At 35.1% G+C, this 22,615-nt stretch overlaps 2 protein-coding genes and 1 non-coding gene across 3 annotated transcripts; 1 reads left to right on the top strand and 2 right to left on the bottom strand.

Moving 5' to 3' along the window:
* Nucleotides 1-5,160: 5,160 nt before the first annotated feature.
* On the bottom strand, nucleotides 5,161-13,017 carry LOC145576826 (organelle RRM domain-containing protein 2, mitochondrial-like). The gene is made up of 4 exons (XM_081634532.1): nucleotides 12,767-13,017; nucleotides 7,198-7,266; nucleotides 7,009-7,115; nucleotides 5,161-5,554 (listed from the first exon to the last, which is right to left on the bottom strand). The coding sequence occupies exons 1-4, from the start codon at nucleotides 12,909-12,911 to the stop codon at nucleotides 5,450-5,452; spliced, it is 426 nt and encodes a 141-aa protein (XP_081490658.1). The 5' UTR covers nucleotides 12,912-13,017; the 3' UTR covers nucleotides 5,161-5,449.
* Nucleotides 13,018-16,879: 3,862 nt separating this feature from the next.
* Nucleotides 16,880-21,575, top strand: LOC145576825 (putative beta-glucosidase 41). The gene is made up of 13 exons (XM_081634531.1): nucleotides 16,880-17,205; nucleotides 17,310-17,376; nucleotides 17,555-17,613; nucleotides 18,757-18,832; nucleotides 19,037-19,108; nucleotides 19,305-19,392; nucleotides 19,507-19,762; nucleotides 20,038-20,153; nucleotides 20,239-20,462; nucleotides 20,560-20,591; nucleotides 20,693-20,795; nucleotides 20,907-21,015; nucleotides 21,099-21,575. Exons 1-13 carry the CDS (start codon nucleotides 17,062-17,064, stop codon nucleotides 21,295-21,297), a joined length of 1,545 nt encoding a protein of 514 aa, XP_081490657.1. The 5' UTR covers nucleotides 16,880-17,061; the 3' UTR covers nucleotides 21,298-21,575.
* Nucleotides 21,576-22,199: 624 nt separating this feature from the next.
* Nucleotides 22,200-22,272, bottom strand: TRNAA-UGC (transfer RNA alanine (anticodon UGC)). Its single transcript has one exon. It is a non-coding gene; the product is annotated as a tRNA-Ala (tRNA).
* Between the last annotated feature and the right edge of the window lie 343 nt (nucleotides 22,273-22,615).

The raw sequence follows: 22,615 nt of genomic DNA, 5'->3' as shown, positions 1-22,615 counted from the left end.
GTTGTATGGCAGAGGGGTGTCCACAACTAAGAATGTGAATACCAAGCTTCTCCCTTTCTTCTTCTCCCCTAGGCGGATTGGGAGCCTGATTGTACCCAAAGGGTAGACATGGTTTCCCCCGAAACCTACTAAGGGCTTGTCAAGGGGTGAGAGATCTCCTTTGCCAAAACGCATTTGTACGAGGCAATTCCAAGTGATTATGTCAGCTGAACTTCCACTATCCACCAAAACTTTCCTGACCTTGGCATTTGCCACCTTCATGCTGATCACCAGAGGGTCATCATGGGGCCTTTGAATCTTCTTTGCCGAATCCCCCCCGAAGACCATGAGAGGGTCCTTCGGAGTAGATGAAGGGGTGTCAATATCATAGATAGCTTCCCCCTAGCGACCACAAATGACCTTTGCGTGCTCTATTAGATAAGCCCCCAGAGGCATATCCCCCGGCTATGACATGGATAGATATGTTGGTATCGGCTGAGCTGTGGGCCTCATTCACGACCCTTGAAGCCTTACTCCTTTGCTTGTCTTTCGGAGGGTCTTTCAGGTAACGGTTAAGCTTTCCTTCTTCTGCTAGCTTATCTAGGGCTTTCTTGAGTTCTCTGCAGTTCCGGGTGACGTGACCACACTCCCTATGGTACTCACACCAGAGCCTCTTGTTCCTTTGTTCCATCGGTGTATTCATTGGTTTAGGCTTGGGGAGGATAGCCTTGTTCTTTATGTCCAAATAGATCTCACGCCTATCAGCATTGTACTTGAGCCCTTCATCATCACTCTCAGTCCTTCTTGGCCTTCTATTCCTGTTTTCATGATAGTTGTCTTCTTGTTTTCTTTTCCCCTTGTTGTTAGCCAAGGGTGCCTTGCACACCTCACTAGCTTCAATGATCCTTTCAGCTCTTTCCATAGCTTCAGAGAAGGTACTGACTTTATCATGCACAAGTTCAAACTTTAGCTTGTTGGACTTGAGCCCGAAGAGAAGGGTTGTGAAAGCAACATTATCCTGGAGGTCGGGGATAAGCTGAGACTCGGTATTGAACCTCTTAATATAGTCCTTCAGACTTTCGTTCTCTCCCTGCTTGATAGTCATCAAGTGCACGCTGGTCTTAGTTTGTCTACTCCCAGCAATGAAGTGTTTCGTGAATTGAGTAGCCAGCATATCAAATGTTCTAATGCTCCCGGGGGTAAGGTTGTTAAACCAGGTCTGGGCTATACCCTTGAGTGTAGTGGGGAAGAATCTACACCACGAGGCCTCACTTCCTGTCTGGACTCCCATCTGTGCTTTGTAAGCGTTCAGATGGTCCTTCGGGTCTGTCTTTCCATCATATGGGTCCAACGTAGGGATTTTGACCTTAGGCGGAATGGGTGTGTTCATGATCTCCTCACTGAAGGGGGTGATATTCTTGACAATTCCAAGTCTTCCTGTCCTGGGAGGTGGAGAGCGCTCCGGGCTTCTTCTTGGTGAAGATGCAGGCCTAGGAGAAGTCCTTCTTTGCCTTGAAGTAGCTGAGTTAGCTATGCTATCTCGATACCTGGTGGAACCATGGTGAGAGTGAACTCTTGTTCGACCTCTCGGGGGTGCATCCTCTTCTTCCTTAGAATTATCCCTCCTTGAGTTGATTATCTGACGGGCATCCAAAGTTCCTTCCCTCAGCCTTCGGTCATTGATTATCTCTCTAGCATCTCTCGGCTGGGTGGGTTGCCTTGACCCCCGCCGGGAGTTGGGAGATTGTCTCGGCTGAGAGGGATGAGACTCCTGATGCCGAGGCCGGGAGGAGGCTTGATGGAGCTGGGATACATGAGGTTGGAGGTTAAGCTGTTGAGCGTTCCCCATCCCACCTTGCCCCCCGCCCGGGATGACAAGTGCCCTGAGGCTTTCTTCCAAGTTTCTGTTGATTTGGAGGGCCAACTGATCCAAGTCTCAGCGGGTGACCACCTGGGGGCTAGTCACTTCCCCGACGGGGTCACTGCGAGCCTGGGGTATTATCTCCTCGACTACATGAGCATGCCTAGCCGAGAGAATAGGAGCTCGCCTAGTAGCATCTTGGTATGTACTGCGGGGACGCCTAGTGTTCACCATGACTTTTTGTTAGTTATCCCCACAGACGGCGCCACCTGTTTCTGGAAAACAGAGTTGCTCCTGGGAGTCTTAGAGTATTCCTCGGGGTTACGGTAATAATGTCAAGATGTCTTAAGGCAAAAGTCCTAATAGTGTCCGAATTTCCCTCCTCTATGCCTTGCTGTCCGAGAGCTAGGCATGCAAAAGAGAGAGAAGGTTAACTGCCCCGGGGGTGTGACCCGGGAAAGCCCCTCCGATGTTTAAGTCAGCGATCGTACTTTAGAGAGAGAAAGTAGAGAGAGAAAGTAGAGAGAGAATTAGAGAATTAGGAAAAAGTTCTCATTGCTAATGATTGGAGAGCTATTTATAGATGTACTTTCAGGTGGCAGAAGTTGTACTTAGTTGGATTGATTAGGGGTAAATCCGTACTTGGTGCTGACTAATGATGGGCTGGATAATGGAGGGGTATTTTCGTAATTCCAGGTCAATGGGCTTAGGACAATGGACTTAGCCCAAACATTACACATAATATGAAAAGGATGTAGTATATCTATGACAAATTTGTAGATAGTTACATAAATTTATTTGTTACATGTTTATACTACAGTACATTTGTAATTTTTCTGCGATATTTATGCTTGAATAGACAATGGATATACATAGTACATACTATCTAACCTTTAGTTTAGACTTTAGAGCATTCGGAGTACAGTATTCCTCCTTAGTCCTTACAAGTCTTATCAACAAATATACCCAAATACCCTTGAATATTCAATAAATCTACCAAAAATGTTATACAATTTATGTTTGCTTGTGTGAGCCGTATTCAAATATATACTCCCTTTGTTTCAAATAATTGACACTAGTTAATAAGGCACACAAATCAAGGTATATATTTAACCATTAATATATGATATAGTATATACGAAGTAATACTTTAATTTTTTCAATAAAAAAAAATAGTAATACAATAATAAGAAAACAAAATTTTGATATTATAAGGATTGTTAACATTGTACTATTTTTTTTATTTTTTTTTATTTTTATGATACATTGTACTAATTTAGAACACTTTACATGATATCATTGAGATTTTTTTTTTTGATTAGTGTATATGTCAAAGTTGTGGTACTTTCAACCCATACGGTTTCAATTAATTAATAACTACATAAAAAGACACATCAGCAATGACACATATCATCTTCTGGTGTGTCCTAAGTTGTTTTTTTTTTTTATAATCTATTTAAGAAACAAATTAAATCTTTCTAGATATATTTAATAGTTACATACAAAATAATAGAAGATTTTATACAAATTTCCCAAAAAAAAAAAAAAAATATTTATTGACAACTATAACTTAAGCAAAAAAAATTTAAAATAATATTCTTAATATAATTTGTGACATTTTAAGAAAGACATATTATGTACTACATGTCTACATACGTTTATTACGACAAGATTATATATTATTTTCTTGATTTTTTTATAGAAAAATTAGGTAATAGAAGCTAAAAGCTTAAATAATGAAATGCGAATATCAAATCAATAAATAATACTTTTGTCATTTTCTTTAACTTATGATTAAAATTTCAAACAATTAACACTCTATGAATATTTCAATAAAATTTGCGAAGAACAATACATGTTGATTATTCTTGGTGTGATTTTTTCCTGTCATTTTTATTATTTTTTAACATTTAATTGATATGAATATAACATATGAAAGTCAAAAAAATTTAATATAGTGTTAGTTTTAAAAACAGTTATTAAAAATTACCTTGCATGGCACGGAGCCTAACCTAGTTATTCTTAAATGGAAGGAGTATTACATATTGTGGTTCTCTCGATATTTTGAGTAATAAAGTTCTCTACTTGATGATTAGGATCACTTAAGACCATGTTTAGGGCAAGATTAATAAGATCAATCCAATTTTAATTTACAATTAAAATAGATACTAATAAGCACAAATTAGTTCAAAATGAATCGAAATTTATAGTTTATAAACGATGTTAATGGTAAATGTTCAAAACCAAGAATAGAAGGTATAGATGATCGAGGATGTTGCTCGTACTTGGGTTTATGATAATGACACAAATTATTTAAATGATAATGTCCTTTGATAAATATATAATCACTAGAATGATCACATAGATTTTAGATTGCTATCTGTGATAATGAGGACGTTTTCGATCCTTTATCATTATCTGTGATAATAAATTGTGTATTTATTGTAAATCCCTTATCTATTTATACGTAACTACACGTATCATATATGCACAAGCAAATAAGTGATGGTGGGATACTTGGGATTCAACAACTCATGCTTCTATTCCATCAAAAAATTGATTTCTCGAGATGGTGTGTAGAAGAACCCTCAAATAGTTGATAGCTACAATTCTCAACTTATTTGTCCATAATCCATATAATCTTAGTCCTCCTTTCTATAAGTAGAGCCTATGGAGGGTTGGAATAACACCCTTCGTATCTATTTGATTGTCTCATTAGCGTCACACCGATTTTGAATTTTGTAGATTCGTCCTGTTTTACTTGTGTACTGCAAAAATTTTTGTGTATTATTAATATGTGATTAAGGATGGTTAATACTTCTTCCGTTTTCTTTTATTTGCAACACAGCTTTATGTTACGCAATTTAAGTAAGACATTTAATAATGTAAAGAGCAAATTAATCAAAATATTATATCACACACTGCCTAACCCTTTCCAATTTCCTTTGTTAAAAAGTACTTTATCACCTCCTACAAAAAGTGTGTCTTAAAATTGTGTTGTAAGTAAAAGAAAACGGATGAAGTAACAAGTAAACAAAAATTAACAGTTCTAACCTATTTTACCCTAGAGATTTCAAATCTGATCTTATCTGATTGTGACAAGAGTCTCATTATAAGCTGTGTGTGGGGACTGTGTTACGAGGGAGTGTCTGTGGACAGGCTGCTCATTGGGTATGTCTCTTGTTATTATTACAGAGATTATATGCTAACTTATGTGCATCAATTACATCAAATTAAATAAGGCAATGCCAGTGGCCAGTTTTCGTATAAGAAAGATCATCTTAGCACACCTAGTACATAAGAATGATAATATCAGTGAATCGACAAACAAAAACTCTAACCTCAGTTTGTATACTTTAATTCTCTAAAGGCAAGTTTCAGCTATTTTACATTCACTCCTTGATTACAATTCAGTTCAAGAAGTCTATACTTGGTTCAATATCAGTGATCCAAAACACAGAAAGCCGGATTTGGATTTAATACTTAAAGGAAGTTCATTAACTAAAGTTCTCACAATGAGTACAAAAATAGATCAAGAATATACTATGACCATGATAAGAATGTTCCACACTTCCACATCAAAATGATGAAAAAAAAAGAGCAAGTATTTCATCGTTGAAAATTTGAGCCGAATGGAGGGTTTCCAAATTGCTGTTGCACTGGGGGAGGTCGTGGTTTTGCATACTCAGCAAAAATCACCCATCCATCTAAGAACTGCAGTAAAAATTAAACAAACAGATTATTAAACCACAAAATTCAGCATATCGCACATCAGCTTCTGCTAACTATAATAAGGAACTTCTGTAATTCCAGAAATATACAGTATTGAGTTGGGCGACTAACTGAAAGACTATCATCCAACAACCAACATCATAAACAGGCATGGAAAGTAGAAAAGTTCCAAAAAAATGAGTGAATCTATGAGAATCAGAAAAAGCACCAAAAGCACTCTATTTAGTTATCTTACTGAATTTGTACTCGTTGGGGATATCAGTATCCTACATTCCCACAGTCAGCATGAAGTAGCAGCAATTACTTAAGTTTCCTAGTAAAATCATTAACACTGAATTATCTACTCACTTCCAGTGTGCTTTCCTCCATATTCTTAGGGCTTACGCCGTTTGGGCCCTTTGGGGGTACAACTCAATGCATACCCTAAAATAAGATAATCTAAACCAAATCCAACAGGAGTAGGATCTTAATTCTTATTTCTTAAGTAAAATCTAACTCTATTTGTTATCCAAATCCGACTCAAGTCTGAAACAATCTGAGGAAAATATCCCAGTTCAGATCCAAGATATAAAAATCAAAATCCGGATTCAATTTATATAATCTAGCCCAAATTGAAGTGGATCAGCGAGTTTCGCAAAATCTAGTAGTTTTGTTTCAGACATATCAGATTTGCTCCACAAAGGTGCAAAGACATGAGATTCCTTTTGTTATAAAGTTCTCAAGACCCATTTCATAGTGCCTAAATGTGTCAAGAATATCTATGAGGCTGATTTGGAGGGTGTAGCGGCTGCTGATAACAACTTGTTCTTGCTCCTTTCTTCTAGCTGTATGGAATTGTCTTTTGGGTCTTAGTAGCAAGGACTTCTGTTTAGTTTGGTTAGTTAGTTTCGGCTGTAATCTTGACCACGTTGTTGGTCCTATTTTACTTTGCATCAAATTTTCTCTTGTAAAATTTGTGATGCTTAATGTAATTAAACTATGGGTTTTAGCCTTTTAATCTAAGTCTGCTCTTTTATGTTAAAAGAGTGTGTGGGAAGCAAAAAGCATATCCATGTTTGGGTAGCAACCCTATCTAGGCAACTTGTGAATGCAGCTTCCACTAATGAAGTAGTCAGTAGTGATACCTCATTACTGCTTGACTAGCTCACACCATATTTCAATAACCTATGCTTATTGAAATTAGACTAGCTCACACCAGAATATATCTGATCAAACCAGACCATAACTAAACCAAGTACAGTTATGGTCAAAATTGAGTCTAACCAGACCAGATAAACCCCATGAGAAATATTAAGACCAGACCACACCAGATAAATTCAAACCAGGCAAATCAGATATGAACTTATAAAACCACACGAAGACCTTATTTTATAGTCTAAATTTAAACTTCATAAGTTAATTTATTAAGAAAATAAGGATAGAAATTGCTCACGCACGTTGCCATCCATGCCTGCCTTTCCTGCGCTAGCCTCTTCTGTAGAAGCATATCTCACAAAACCAAACCCTTTTGAATATCCTGAGACGCGATCAGTCACCACTTTGGCTGCAATAATGTAACCTCGTCAGCAATATCCCAAGCACCCTGGGAAAATAAATTCAAAAATAAAAACTTTGCATAAATGTACCATGAACCACTTCGCCAAACTTTGAAAAGGCTTCTCGTAATCCGTCTGTAGTAGTACGTTTGCTAAGACCTACACACAAGACATTATCTATGTATCAGCAATATTAAGTAAAGGCAACTTCTTCAAATATATAGGCAGCAGCATATTATTCTCCAAGAAGACAACACGAAAGTCAGTGGAAGTACAAAATCCACATCATTTTGCATACACTAGTGGATTAAAAGTCAGACGATTAATGCATGATGTTTAAAAACAGTGGCAGAAATCGCAGCAAAAATGAAAATCTAGTACGTTGGTAATAAAAGAGTGGCTAAGTGCTTAGTCTAATAGGCATATAATAACTTTTAAAAGCAAATAGAAAAAAGACCCTAGGGAAACATCTAACTGCATTCCCCTGAGGTAGATGCGGGCACGTACATGCATTGCATACTGACAATAGAAGAATTAAAAGGCAACTTGTTCCCCCACATAACCAATCACTGGCTCATTTATGATAAACAAGTCTTCTCAGACACATTTTACGGGCCATGAAATTGCTTCACCGAAGAAATTCCACTTTTCATCACAAAATTTACCTATCATAGCCCAAGAGCCAAAAACCCATTCTACACAAAATATATGCCACATTAGTATTTCTGAAAAAAATGATGTATTAACTTCCATATTTGAAAATAGTATCATTAATAGCAACACTATCACCACCAATTCAAACAAAAGCATCCAACCTTTGTTGCATGGGAAAAACTTTGCTTTACAGAGGCTTCTAGAGGGTAGAATAGTTTGATGTAACAAAGCTGCTGCTTCAAAGCTGCAATGGACCTTTATCAATAGAAAAAGATGCTCTTTGGGTTAAGCGGGTGAATAGATATTATGTAAACAGAAGGAATTCTGATGAGCTTGCTATTCCAGAAATTGTAATGGGTAGTGGATGGGACAAAGTAAAGAAAAATCAGAAACCATTGGCAGTATCAATTCCTTAGGGAGAATTATCTGCAACGCCAGGCTACCCCTTTTCCTAAACACATTATCTACAAGGCTCCCACTAACAGTCTAGTCACTGGTAAATTCAATGCAATGTGATGCATTCTTTGTGGTAATGACCATGATTCTGTAAATACCTTATTCAAATGAGATTAGTCTGCTGATGTTTGGATTAAGGTTATGCCTCAGTTGAAGTTCAATAGAAGGCCTGCAGAGCTGGAAGCCTGGAAGTGGAAATTCCTAAAGCCATATAAACTAGCAAGAGGCTATGAATCGATTGTAGCTGAAAACAAATATTTTTATCTCTAGAATTAAGTCTCTTAATGCAGATCATTTACATAGTCTGCTGTAGGTGTAATGATAATTCTCACTCTAGCTTCCACTTATGTAGCTTAGGCTCTGTTCAGCTGTTCCTCTCTGTCTACATGAAGAGTTTTGATCTTCAACCCTTCCTAGAAAGCGGGGAGACAGTAATTCTGATGCACTTTTGAGAGGTTTGGGTTTATTTTTATTTTCAAAATAATATTGAGTTAATTCTGGTGATTAATAAAAAGTTTAACTATTAAAACAAATTAACTTCCGCCCTTTTCCTGAAAAACAATTCTATGGGAAAATGATCAAGATCAACATATAGGCATGCTTTAAAAACAGGTATAGAGATAACAACTAGGGTAATGCTAGTAGAAAAAAAAAAAAAAATCAATCCAGCCAATGCATCCATCTGATGCCAATACCTAAAATTCAGATCGCTCACTTTGAAGGGAGCCTCGCTTCAATATCTTTTCATCTATTGATTAGACCAGGTCAGCAGTTTGGTTACTTTCTCTCAGCTTTTTGAGCTTATTTCAGGGTATAAACTATTTCCTTAGCGGTAAATCTACTCAAGAAAAGGTCACAATATTGAGGAGCTAGTACAACGAACTAGCCTACAACTTATTGGAATTTGCAATCACAAGAACTCCACTTTTGGGATTTAGCATTAGTGTTGTAGGCAAGATCTTGAAGATGGTGACAATTTGTATTTGCTCAAATTAGAGATGGGCTTAAGCAAGAGGAAGATTTGAGTATATGGAAACTTACAGTGAAAAGAATTTTTTTAATGTAATTTATTACCTCCGTTTCATATTTTTTGCAACTTTTGCCAAAAATGGATGCTAACACATTATTTGTAACTAATGTTTCTTTCCTTTCTAGATTGTCATTTCTCTTCTCTCTATCTCTTTCCTCCTCACATGCATTCCTATTTTTCTCTCTCTATCTTACACTCACAAACAAATTTTGTCTAGGCGTCCGCGCACCTTTCAAAGTTGCAAAAAATGTGAAACGGAGGTAGTAAGATTTGTTGGCTAGCACAAATGGCCCAAGGCGATAAGGATTGCCTCAAATCGCCTTACAAGTGCCTCAACGCACCTTAGTGCATCTCATTAAAGCATGGTGCAAATAAAAAATTAAAATTTAAATAAAATAAATTAAGAAAAAAAATTGTGCACCTCAACCTTCGGTGTGTCTTTTGATGTGTCAAAGCACACCACCTTAGTGAAATCAACCCGCCTAAACCAGAAAGGCACATGGTTCATGTCACATTGGACCTAGGCGCACCTTTTTATACGCTAAGCATAACCATAAAGGAGAAGGACTTTTGCACTAGATCTACCCAGCTTTGCCCAGGTACATGCATAAATATTGGGGTAAATAGAAGGTGAGCACATTTCCCAAACTTCTCCAAAATCAACGAAAAGGAGGAGAAATTTCATCAATATAAACAATCATAGGTTCCATTTCTAGCCAAAATTTTAATATCTTAGTAAACATCCAAATCTCCAAACCTAGCCTACCTATCTATGAACCATATCTGAAGCAAAACAATGCAAGCCATAAGTGAAACCACACTTTGCAGCTACTGTCAAGGCCTTTGTTGCTACAAAAGAAACTCCAACTAACATAACTTTAGGCAATATTTGACAACGAACTATCATCTATTAGTCACCATATCAACCCATAAATATTTAACCTTCAATTTTATTTCTCCAGGCCAAAAGCTTACATCCCACTAAAAGATAAGAGAGGTAAATCCGATATCTAATTTAACTCACTCAAGACCCATTTTTCCATCCCAATTCACCTTTTAATACAGCCCATTCACTTTCGAAATTAAAAATCCCCAAGTATGTTTTCATCTCACAAACACACAACACCAAAACTAGCCTCCACTGGCTGACATCTTAACAGGACAGCTTCAAGGTTCCTTTCAAGCGTGACGAACTGTGGAGCACTAAAATCATTGTCAGGGGGAGATGAACCTGAATACTACATACCTTGAACACAAGTTGGAAATTTGAGCAGCCGGTAATATAATAGACGGGCCTAGAGGGCAGGGATGGGTAGGGTAATATTGGTATTACAATGTTAGTTGGTTAGTATTTGGTTGGAGAGGAAGGCAGAGAGTTGGTTAGAGGAAAGAGAGGGAAAGAAAGAAAAACATCTATAAATGAGAAAGAGGAGGAGAAAGGAGGCAGAAAGAAAATTGTTAAGTCTAGTTTTGGGAGTGCACAACTTCTATAAGAACTAGGGTTGCAATTACCCTTAGTGATTATTTAATTGTATTGCAGATACACTTTCAGTGTTCACCCAACATCTCTCCTTAAATCCAACAATTATAAAACATATCAAGATACAACCATTTATCAGTTTTCTCCCAATTTTTCTCCTTGTCTAAGTCATCATCTTCTAGAATCTGATCTATTACACTATCTCAGAATCCAGCATAAAGTCCATAGCCTTATATCTTATGTATCATTCACAACCTCATTAGCTGGTAAATTGCATCCGCATCCATAACCCAAATACAATTTTTCAGAAGAACAGTATTCTAGAGAGGAGCACTTGAACTCTACTACTCTAAATCTTGGATGGCTTGATCCCTCTTATGTGGACTACAGTAGTTAAAAAATAAATAAATTAAGAGAGAGAGAGAGGGGGTGATTTATACTCTTATCAAGACCCCCCCCCCCCCCGGGTTCTTCAGAATAATCACAAAAGACATTAAATAATCATCCCAACACTCCTAAGCCCCACATAGAGTAAAACTTAAATCATTACAACCTACAGCTTCAAAGTCTCTACAACAACAATTTCATCACTATATTCCTTTTTCTAAACACCCCTCCCACTTTTCACAAATAACAAGCCGTCATCTAACCCACACCAAACAATACTTCAACAAAAATTCAAGGAGAAAATACTAAAAGCGCCCAAAAGCCAGTCTCAAGAAACTAGATAGCTTCATGCAAATTCTAATTATACAAGTCTCTTCTTCTACCATAAAGCATACACCAGTGTTTGCCATATTCCTATCTCATATGAAACACTCATAGCTGTCAACACCTACTCCCGTTTTTAATCTCTTCATAGAATCATACCCCAACTCTCCTTTGACGCCATCTCCCTCATCATTATTAAAATATTTGCACAAAAAGAATATTGGTAGTATAATTTAGCCTGGAATTGTGGTGGCCAAATACAACCTCCAAGATGTTTGTGTGGGTAATAATGGAACTTTGCAATGGTCATAGACTCATTGTATCAAAAGAGGCAGTGTTAATGATTGTAGTCGTGGAGGTAGTATACGTAGTGTAGTGATCCAATTAGACAACTAGTATGGTAGTACAATGTTTTTTTTTTTTCAATTTTAGTTCAAGAGATAGGAGCCGAGAGGAAATCAAACCCAACCCCAAAACCCGAGAAACCCCTACCTTGGTGTTCAAACCCAACTAGGCTCCACGCACATATGATGAACTTTTACTATTGCATCATCCAAATGCAAATGGATCACACCACCCCCAACTCTATCAAATCTCCCCTATCACAACACAACTATCAAATTGAATGCACGGAGGTTTATGATAAATGTGGCAATACCCTAGCAAAGAGACAGCTATAAATAGAATCAAAGACCTAAACTTTACTACTAGCCTAAATACTTTAAGAAAGTATGACGACTATTACCAGGCTCTAACTTTGAAGACCCCAATTAAAAACGCTATCATGCAACTTCAATTTGCTAATACACCCTCATAAACAAACAAAAAAATTAAAAGTATTATTAGAAAAGCCCGAAAAAGCATTATAAACAGATTTTAAACAAATATTAATTCAAATGCTCAACAACGGTGCCACCAAAACTAAACATATAAACATTCCCATAAAAGCATCCAAAATTGGCACCATTTTCCTTCATCATGTTTCAATTTAATTCCTAACACCATATTTTATCACATATTGACCAACGCCAATCTCTCTTCATTTCTTCAAAAAGATGTGAACTTCATCTAATTCTTAATGAATTGGACTGATTAAGACAAATAAATCCCATACAAATTAACTAGAATTTGTTACATAACACCCGGGTGTACCGTACACTCAATTAACCTAAGCTTAATTTTTGCACTTCATATTATCAAAATTAGAACACATACTCATTGGTACGATACACTCGGATGTATATTATAACCTCTCCAAATTAACACAAATAAAAAATTGAAATAAAATGATAGAATAAGAGGAAAATTAAAGAGAGAGAAAGAGATACCGGAGACGAAGAGGTTGGGAGAGGGTTCAGCCTCAGGCTCTTTCTGAGTGGAAGGCGGAGGTGTGAAGTTGAATGCGGAGGTTGCGAAAAGACGATTTAGCCCTCGAGGAGCCGCCGCCGCCATTACTGCTGCTCTCATCGCCATTGCCGAGTTTGGAGGAGGGTTTAAGGTTTTATTTTTGAGGTTTTTCTGTGGCAATTGGCAGATGAGAGTCAAAAAGAGGCGACAGAGTTCGAGTTTGGATCCCTCGCTCTAAAACAGTTTGCACTCGATTATATACGGAGTACTAGCGTTGGTAACACGATACGCCACAACGCACCACGAACCGAACACGAAAAATTAGGTTAATGTTAGGAGTTTATGAATCAATTAATTAATTTTGGCCTGGTAATTATTGACATTTTTAGTGTAAAAAAATCATATCATCCAACACATGAAACATATTAGCCAACAAGTAAATATATCAGCCAAGACATGCACGCACACAATGCGCTCTCGATTAATTAATTTTGGCCTGGTAATTATTGACATTTTACCTTACCCACCAACCACCGCACCACCAACCGAACCCATCAACCACTGCATCACTAGCCGCAAATCACCAACCACCAACACCAATGCGATGCCACGCCACTAAGATCTCCGCTTGGAAGTTTTTTTTGTTTTTTATGGGTTTTTCTACATTATAACCCTCTAACTTTTCGTTTTCTACGATTTGCCCCTCTTTTTTGAGAAATCCACATTGTAAGCCCAAAATACGTTTAGTTTCTATACGGTAACCTTGCCGTTATCTTACCGTTAAAAAATTCCGTTAGTGAGGCCCACTCACCACTTAATAATTTTTTTTTCGATTTGCGTGTTGAAAATGGTTCTGTTAAAGGTTTTGGGGGCTATTTCGACCTTTAAAGATCCAAATTGAGCTCAGATTTAGCAAAAAAATTACATAAATGCCTCGTTTTGCATATTAAAATGTCTCGATTTGCGTGTTTACGTATTTAATACGCAAAACGAGACATTTGCGTCAGTTTTTTGCCAAATCTGAGCTCAATTTGGTTCCTCAAGGAAGAAAATAGCCCCAAAACCTTTAACGGAACAATTTTTAACACGCAAATCAATAAAAATATAATTATTAAGTGGAGAGTGGGCCCCACTAACGGAATTTGTTAACGGCGGGATAACGGCAAGGTTACAATATAGAAACTAAATGTATTTTGGGTTACAATATGGATTTCTCAAAAAGGGTGGGCACATCGTAGAAAACGGAAAGTTAGAGAGTTATAATGTAGAAAAACCCTTTTTTTATTTAGGACATGCTTGGATTGGGGGTAGTACATTAAGGGGGTAATAAAAGTCAAACTTGAAAAGGCAAAAGTAATTAGAGGTGTTGTTGCACAAGACATAGTGTTTACAAATGAAATAAGGTAGTTGGGCCATGAGGGAAATTGAGAGATGGAGGAATTATTACTCTCATAATGAGGTTAATAGTTACCCATCCTCCCCTTAGTATAACTACTACCCCCAAAACGAGTGTATTCACCTCACAATATACCATCACTATCTCCTTCTTCCCTATTTTCACATTCATTTTCCTTAGTTTGACTTTTATTACCCTAGTAATATATCTCTCCCAATCCAAGCATGCCCTTAGGGTTATTTATTTGTTTTAATTTGTGATTTGTTTTGATTTTGGGGATTTCGTTTTTTCTTTGTATTATTTGGGGATTTTGGGATGTAGATCTAGATTGTGAAAGGAAGGAGTGAAAGGAGTGAAAACCGTTGTCGTTTCCTTCTGGGCGCACGAACTGTTGGGTGCAGACGTCCGCACCAAATAGTTTGCGGAAGAAAAATGAGAGACTTGAACTTTTATCCTATGAGGAATTATTTTATACAATTTTGTTATAAGAAAAAAGTTTGTTATAAAATAATTCTTCAATCACCTTATTATCTCTTATGAAGTTATGAAGATTTAAACTTTCGTTTTTTAAAGGTTCGAACAAACATACTTGTGAGTTGTAACACAAATTTTTTTAATGCACTTGTATAAGTTATACGAGAATTAGATAAACAACTTGATATTAACACTATTTTTCTGTTTTGACAGCACATAATTATAAGAAAAGAAAGATATTAACACAATTGATATTGATTAGCTTGTTGGATGAGTCAGACAAACCTCATCTAATCATTTTGAAGATTAGGATGACGATTTATAAACAAGTATACAAGAGTTATCACCAAGTAACATTGGAATACTTATTTTGGTGATAACCAAGATTTTGACATGTCATTTGGAAATGGAGGGAAGAATTCTTATCTAGTTTATAGTCAAAGTCTTAAATTAGTGTGTGAGGTCGTCACTTCGGGTGTTATTTTATTTTATTTTTCTCTTCTTTTTTAATTTTATAGAGTTTTTTTTTTTTTTTAACATTAATCTTAAAGAGCTTGAAAGACTTGTTGATACATTGGATTATTTTCACTTTTATGATATATTTATATGTTTATTTAGATAGATACTACACAATTTATTTGTAGCTATATAGAAAGAGAAAAAGGAGGTTGTTAGCCGTGGTAATAATTGCAAGTTATCAATAAACTGTTAGCTATTACCTCTAAAAATAAATACTTCCTAATTTTTTTCCATTAAAGCTATAGAATAAGGGTAATGCTATACATACCCCTTAGGGCTATATATAAGCATTAAAAACACTCTTGAAAATTGTATAAAATTAGGAATTCATGACAAAAATACGCGTAGATCAGTGTAATTAGTGTGAATTTGTCATGATTTTCTAAATTCAAACAGTTTTCAAGAGTATTTTTAATGCTTATATGTAGCCCTAAGGGCTATGTATAGCATTTTCCATAGAATAATATTAGCTTTTACCACTAAAAGTTACCTTCATTACTACATTGCCAAACATTGAAGTTTTTAACAGGATATTGATTTGACCAAATTAAACCACTAAAAGCTAGTATGCAAAAGCTATTGTTGAACACGCTTTTACTCAATAACTCTATCCAAATTGTTTTTAAATCCATCCACCTTTTAAAAATTATACTTAGGCATTGATTTATTTACCTTGTTAAAACAATACTTTAAGATATAATTATATAAAAAAAAAAAATTAAAGTTTAATAAAATTAATTTCACTTCAGTCAATTCAGCAAATTATTTCGTTAAGTACAAATAATTTTTAATAATCCATAAAATTAGTAACCTTAAAGAATACTTATAATAGAGAATTAGCAGAAATAATTTCAATTCAATAAAATAATTTTAGCTCAAACAAAAATAATTGTTAGTTTGAGTTAGATATTTTCTATCTAATTAACAAAAAAATAAACATACATAACTAACTTAGAGTTCAAAATTACCAAAACAAAATGGACTGGACCAGACCAAATTAATCGGTCCAGTCTCTCGGTCGAGAAATGGGTCTCGAATCGGACCAGTTTGTTGCATTAATTTATACATTAGAACTTTTTAAAAAGGTTAAGATTATCATTGACAAGTTAGAATAATTTTAATTTTATAAGTTTTTTTAATTCGTATTAGACTTACATATTGTTTTTCTTTATGTTAGTCCCATTTTTTTTTAAAAAATATTATTGAAAGATTTTAATTTTTTTCAAAAAAAAAATCTAAAACCAATCTAGTTCGGTTTTGGACCAATTTTCTTGTTCGGTCCAGATCTAATCCTAGCTTAATCGATTCGATCTCAAATCTTGAAATTAAAATTTCTAATTTTTGCTTAGGTTCAATTAGGTCTTAGGGTCTGTTCCCTTCAGCTTTATTTCAGTTCAGTTCAGCTCCAATCAATCCACTTCAGCTCCTAATTTCCTTCTCTCATAAAATATTCCTTTCACCTCTATTCAGTTCAATTCAGCTCCAATCAGTTTAGTTAAGCTCCAATCAATTTAGTTCACTTTAAAATTAACTCGAACCATTCGAGTTCTGACCCTCTTTCCATTCTTCCCATCCATGTTGCACCTCCGTAAAGATAGACCACAACTTTAGTAACGTGTACTCAAAGCACACCTCTTCACACATACGTATATAAAAACCACATGTCCACGTTTTCAAACATTAGCTTTACCTCCAACCTCAACCCCCATTTTATATAATTTTTCAAGCAACCCACAAATTAATTTCCAAACTCTAGTCCCTTTTCATTTTATTTTATTTTTTCTCATCTTTAAAGCTAAGACAATAAATAAGGAAAAACACATTAATTTCTAATATAGTTACATATTTTAGGATTTATGAAAATATCATTTAATTAATACTTAGAAAATGACGCCCTCATTAAAATTTGCTCTGTTTTTTGCGGCAAATTGCTTATTTTTCTTCTGTGTAATTCCAATTAATTCTCAAATTATTAGTAGAGCTGATTTTCCAGATGGGTTTATTTTTGGCACCGCTTCTTCAGCTTTCCAGGTTTTTAATTTTCCTTTTTATGATTTCCTTTTATATTTTTTTTCAATATTCAGTTGACCTTTTAAAATCTTTTTTATTTAATTTTTGGTACGTTTTTTCTGCAGTTTGAAGGAGCTGTAAATGAAGGAAATCGAGGGCAGAGTATATGGGACACTTTCTCAAGGCTCCCAGGTTTTTTTTTAATTAATTTCTATTTCAGTAATTTTCAAATTTAATTAGTTCTAAATTTCTAGCTAACTTGTTAATCACTCAATTTATATTAAGAATTTCTTGTTATATTGACGATGATTGCATTACGAATTAATGAGCATTATGTTTATGTGCTCTAATTGCTTCATTTATTTGTTAGGGAGGATTTTGGATTTCAGTAATGCAGATGTAGCTGTTGATCAATACCATAGATTTAAGGTAATTTTTGTCAAAGTTGGGTAGGGTTTTTTTTTAAAAAATATTTATAAAGGTCAAATGTTTATGTGCTCTAATTGCTTCATTTATTTATTTTTTTATGTTCTAAATTATTTTTTTATATGAGTATAGGAAAAAGTAGTGAAGTAGGTGTTACTTTGATTTGTTTGTATTAATCGTAAACAAACATGTACAGTCAAAATGAGAATGTCAAACACAGAAACGAGGGAGTAGTGTTAAAGGCGAATCTTATACTCTGCGTAGTACTCCGTAACTTATAAGTATTCCAATTTGATATTTTGATGCAACTTTACAACTAAATTGGAAATATCAAGAAAAAAAAGTGTCTTTGTTTTGATGGTAGACTCTGTGTGGATATTATTAGTGACGTTAAAGAGAGAACAATTATTATAATGATAGGATTGATGGTTTTATGAGGATTTATCAAGAAGTCCAATTACTTGACATTCTTATTTGTACTTACTCTGCGTTGATTGTGATTTTTGGAAGGAAATGTTAGCTAGTCTTTTCTCGAGATAGTAACATAACTTATTAAAATAAGATATAAGAAAGTTTATTATCAACGATCAATATCATGGTGCATATAAATATGATCTGCTACTCAATTTAATTCTCAATAGACATAAGTCGCATAACTAGAGTCCATAAAAGAGAATGCAAAAGTATGTTATTTTTTGGTAGATAGCCTTCGCTAAATGTTGCCTTACAACAAAATAATTCAAAGAAATTATTATTTTTTTTTTAAAAAAAAAAAAAAAACTCTTTTTTAATGTATTTAGAACTTGTGCTTAGCAAGAATAAGTTGAATTAGCACATTCATTCCCCCATCCATGATAATGTATAATATTGGCTACCTAATTTGAATGATTTCTAAATGAATTCATGTTAATCATAAGGCTTTATGATTAATAAATTTGTATAATAGTCAAGTAGTGGTTTGTTTCATAATAATATAAAATAAATATTAAAATGTAATAGTCCTTTTGTTGAATAAAATTCATGTGTTTTCTTTTCATATATGCTGTACTCGTTAAACAAAATTAAAATGAATAAGTACAGTTCAAAATTATTAACATCTTTTTCTTTGTTTTAATTCCCTGTTAATGGGCTTATAATAATAAACAGAGCGATGTAGAGTTGATGAAGGATTTGGGAATGGATTCTTACAGATTTTCGATTTCATGGCCAAGAATTTTTCCCAGTAAGATTTCTGTAAAAGTCTAAACCAAAAAATAAAATTATGGTTTAAGAGTCAATCATCATACTTCACCTTTCTCTTCTTCATTCTATATATTTTGTTGATGATTTTGATAGTTAGTCAAATATTTTCTGAAGTATTAAGAAATAAATTGTGACAACTACAAACAGCAAAATTATTAACTATATTCTTCCGTTTACATCGCAGATGGTACAGGAGAACCAAACCCGGAAGGAATAAATTACTACAACAATCTTATTGATACTTTGCTTGAGAAAGGTGACTAAGTTATAATAATGAGCTTGTACTTTCTCCCTTTCTCCGTTTGGAAATAATGGTCAAATTTGTAGTCTAATCTAAACTAGCTTGTGATAGCTAAATCCGGACAGAGATAATACATAGTAGTAGATTCTATAAAAAGTTATTACTCTATAACGAAAATGGCCTTAACAAAATATATATATCTGTCAATCAGGAATTCAGCCCTATGTAACCTTGTACCATTGGGATCTTCCACAGGCTCTTGAAGACCGTTATGAAGGATGGTTGGACAAGCAAGTAATGTGAGTAACATAAATCTAAGAAGTAATTTTTGTACTAGTAATTTAGTTGTAATCGAATGGTATTAGAATCACGACTAATGTGCTTGATGGAATCCAATCAACTTGCTTCTCCAGTAAAGACTTCGAGAATTTTGCTTCAACATGCTTTGAAGCTTTTGGGGATAGAGTGAAACATTGGATCACCTTCAATGAGCCTCATGGTTTCTCAATCAGTGGCTATGATTCCGGTGTACAAGCTCCTGGAAGATGCTCATTTCTTGGTCATTTGGTTTGTAAGAAGGGGAAATCATCCGTTGAGCCTTATGTGGCAGCTCACAATATCCTCCTTTCTCATGCTGTTGTCTACCATACTTATCAAAACAAATTCAAGGTAATCACTTACTTTATACATTCTCTTCATAGTAAGTTCTTCCTTTCTAAATTTTTCTATTGAAATCAGCTTTATTTGGCCTACTATTCTTTTAAGTTTTGAGCCATAATCCCATTTAACTTTTTATCTTCCTGTTTCACTCTCCTAGTTTCCATGCAAATTCTTGATGTATAGATTAAAATATGACCGGGGGAGTAATTATGCAGTATGCGTCTCATTAGTTAGGATTCATGAGGCAAAGACATGATGAAACAAAATGCTGTTTGTTTTGCTAGGAAAAGCAACGAGGGTTAATTGGAATTGCATTAGATGCAAAATGGTATGAGCCAATAACAAGTAAAAAAGAAGACACAGATGCTGCACGACGGGCAATGGATTTCTCGCTTGGATGGTGATTACTTCAACTCTGTACATTGGTTTTTTAGTAAGATTGCTCTGCTGTAAACTTTATAACACTAAAATTGTAAAATGATCAGGTTCCTTGATCCACTGTTCTTTGGTCACTATCCAAAATCGATGCAGGAGCTTGTGGGAAGCAGGCTTCCTGAGATCACACCTGAGATATCCAAACTACTGACTAAGTCATTGGATTTTGTTGGCATTAACCATTACACGACATTGTATGCTCGAAATGACAGAACCCGATTCAGGAAATTTGTGCTTCAAGATGCCTCAACTGATTCTGCAGTCATTACTTCTCGTAAGAGAGTGACCCCCTTTATCATCTATTGCTAATGATGCTAAGTTGCTAACTATATTTTTGAATATGACTAATTAATTGCTACCTTTGGATGCAGATTATAGGTTTGGTGTACCAATCGGAGAAAGGGTAATCTCCCTACATATTTCTGGCACATGTACTGCATTATTTTCCTATCATAATCTTTACCAATGGTTTTGGCAATTTACACTGTTATGTTCTTCTCGTAGGCTGCTTCAAGGTGGCTAGCCATCGTGCCATGGGGACTGCGTTCATTGACAAAGTATGTGCGGGATAGGTATAACAACCTACCAATGTTCATTACTGAAAATGGTATATTTTCTGCTACTCTAGTTTTAAATTAGCTCATAGTATAGCCTCAATCTTTTCATGTTTCATGTTTACTGTCAACAATTAGACTAATAAAAGTTTGAATTGTGCTAGGCATGGATGAACAGGATGGGCCACATGTAGCCTTAAACGATGCCTTGCAAGATGATAAAAGAATAAGTTTTCATAGAGACTACCTCTCAAATCTCTCTGCTGCAATAAGGTATACGCGAAATTTAGTTCTATGCTTCTTTTATATAATTTCTATTTATGTAGAAGATGTGCTAATTTGATATAAATGTCCAGGCAAGATGACTGTGATGTACGAGGATACTTTGTATGGTCTTTGCTAGATAATTGGGAGTGGAATCTTGGTTATACACATCGGTTTGGACTTTACTATGTGGATTACAAGAACAATCTAACAAGAATACCTAAGCATTCTGTCAAATGGTTCAAAAATTTCCTGAGGCTTGATGATAATAGTCTGCACAAAGATTTCTAACTTAATTTGCTTCGTTTCTTCTTCCATTATGTACATCATTCGTTTTTGATTGAACTTGTATATACATTGGCTCAATGTACATGACAGGACATAGAGAATACTGAGAGGAAGAAGAAAGAAACTGTCAAGTGGTCGAGATTGGTACCAATTTTAGGGTCATAATTAAGATGCCATTGACAGTTGATCTCTTCATGAATTATATATGTGATTGTAATTACAAAACCTATCATTTTGAAGTTGTAACAAATTATGTACATGTACTATACACTTGAAAGAAAGCCATCAGACTTTACTTAAATTCATATTTGGGTAGGAGAAGCCCTTTGTAACAGGCAGTGATTCATGATCAATAGGCATTTCTGTATTTTAGTTTCGAAGCAGATGTCAGTCCATACCCCTCGAAGCAAAAACTCTAGAGGAATTTTTGCTTTGAGGGGTATGGACTTCCCGGGTTTTGTGTTGTCAATCAAACGAACACTTGTACTTGATAATCAATTGTATTCCAAAAAATCGAAAAAAGTCAATACTAGCTAGTATTGATTTTGGCCTTTTTGTTCTTCTATAAGGTTCTCTGTCAATACTCAAACTGACACTCAAACAAGTATATCAGTGTACAAATGCTGACATACAAACAGTTGGGTAAAAATGGTGTTTTACAAGATAATTCTGCCAGCACAACTGAAACAATAACAGCTTAATTAACTAAATGACATTCTTTGTTCTTTGCATACATCAATTTTTAATTTTCAAGATGCATGAAGAAGATTTTAGACAAAATTATACTAAGTGCCAAACATTTTCTCTATATATGCAAAATAATGAATATAATTGTTCTACTACAATTACTGATAAGGAGTGTGAGCAGGAAAATAAACTGAATAAACGTACAAAACGTACAAAAATGGAGATGCGGGGGATCGAACCCCGTGCCTCTCGCATGCAAAGCGAGCGCTCTACCATTTGAGCTACATCCCCAATTGATAATGTATATTCAAATAAGCAGCAATTATATCCAGATTTCTGTTAGAAAACTTCAATTCTAAAAACCACGATTCTTAAATAAGGTTGAAAGTATTGTGGTGTGGTTTATAGCCGAAGTCAAAACCAAACCAAACCATATTAATTCGAATTGAGATTTTTCAAATCATACCTTATCGTATTACTTTTCGGTCCAAACTAAATAGAGCTGTTCATGGGCGGGACGCCCCGCTAAGCCCTCCCAACCCGGCCCGCAAAAAAGGCGGGCTTGGACAACCTTTTTTAAAAAATTGGATTTTTGGGCGGGCTAGGTCCGGCCCGTTAATATAAATGGGCGGGT

Source organism: Chenopodium album, chromosome 13 (genome assembly GCF_948465745.1).
Source record: "Chenopodium album chromosome 13, dcCheAlbu1.1, whole genome shotgun sequence".
Taxonomy (NCBI): Eukaryota; Viridiplantae; Streptophyta; class Magnoliopsida; order Caryophyllales; family Amaranthaceae; genus Chenopodium; species Chenopodium album.
The sequence above is the reverse complement of the archived record's forward strand: the minus strand, read 5'-3'. Positions and strand labels throughout refer to the sequence as shown.

What these genes read in the sequence shown, in the direction of transcription:
- LOC145576826 (XM_081634532.1), bottom strand. Translation starts at nt 12,911, where the DNA reads ATGGCGATGAGAGCAGCAGTAATGGCGGCGGCGGCTCCTCGAGGGCTA. An exon ending in TCCCAACCTCTTCGTCTCCG is followed by an intron (nt 7,267 to 12,766) that starts GTATCTCTTTCT and finishes TCTTGTGTGTAG; the next exon opens with GTCTTAGCAAACGTACTACT. An exon ending in AGGCAGGCATGGATGGCAAC is followed by an intron (nt 5,555 to 7,008) that starts GTGCGTGAGCAA and finishes TTTTTACTGCAG; the next exon opens with TTCTTAGATGGATGGGTGAT.
- LOC145576825 (XM_081634531.1), top strand. Translation starts at nt 17,062, where the DNA reads ATGACGCCCTCATTAAAATTTGCTCTGTTTTTTGCGGCAAATTGCTTA. An exon ending in ATGGCCAAGAATTTTTCCCA is followed by an intron (nt 18,833 to 19,036) that starts GTAAGATTTCTG and finishes TTTACATCGCAG; the next exon opens with ATGGTACAGGAGAACCAAAC. An exon ending in TTCTGCAGTCATTACTTCTC is followed by an intron (nt 20,463 to 20,559) that starts GTAAGAGAGTGA and finishes CTTTGGATGCAG; the next exon opens with ATTATAGGTTTGGTGTACCA.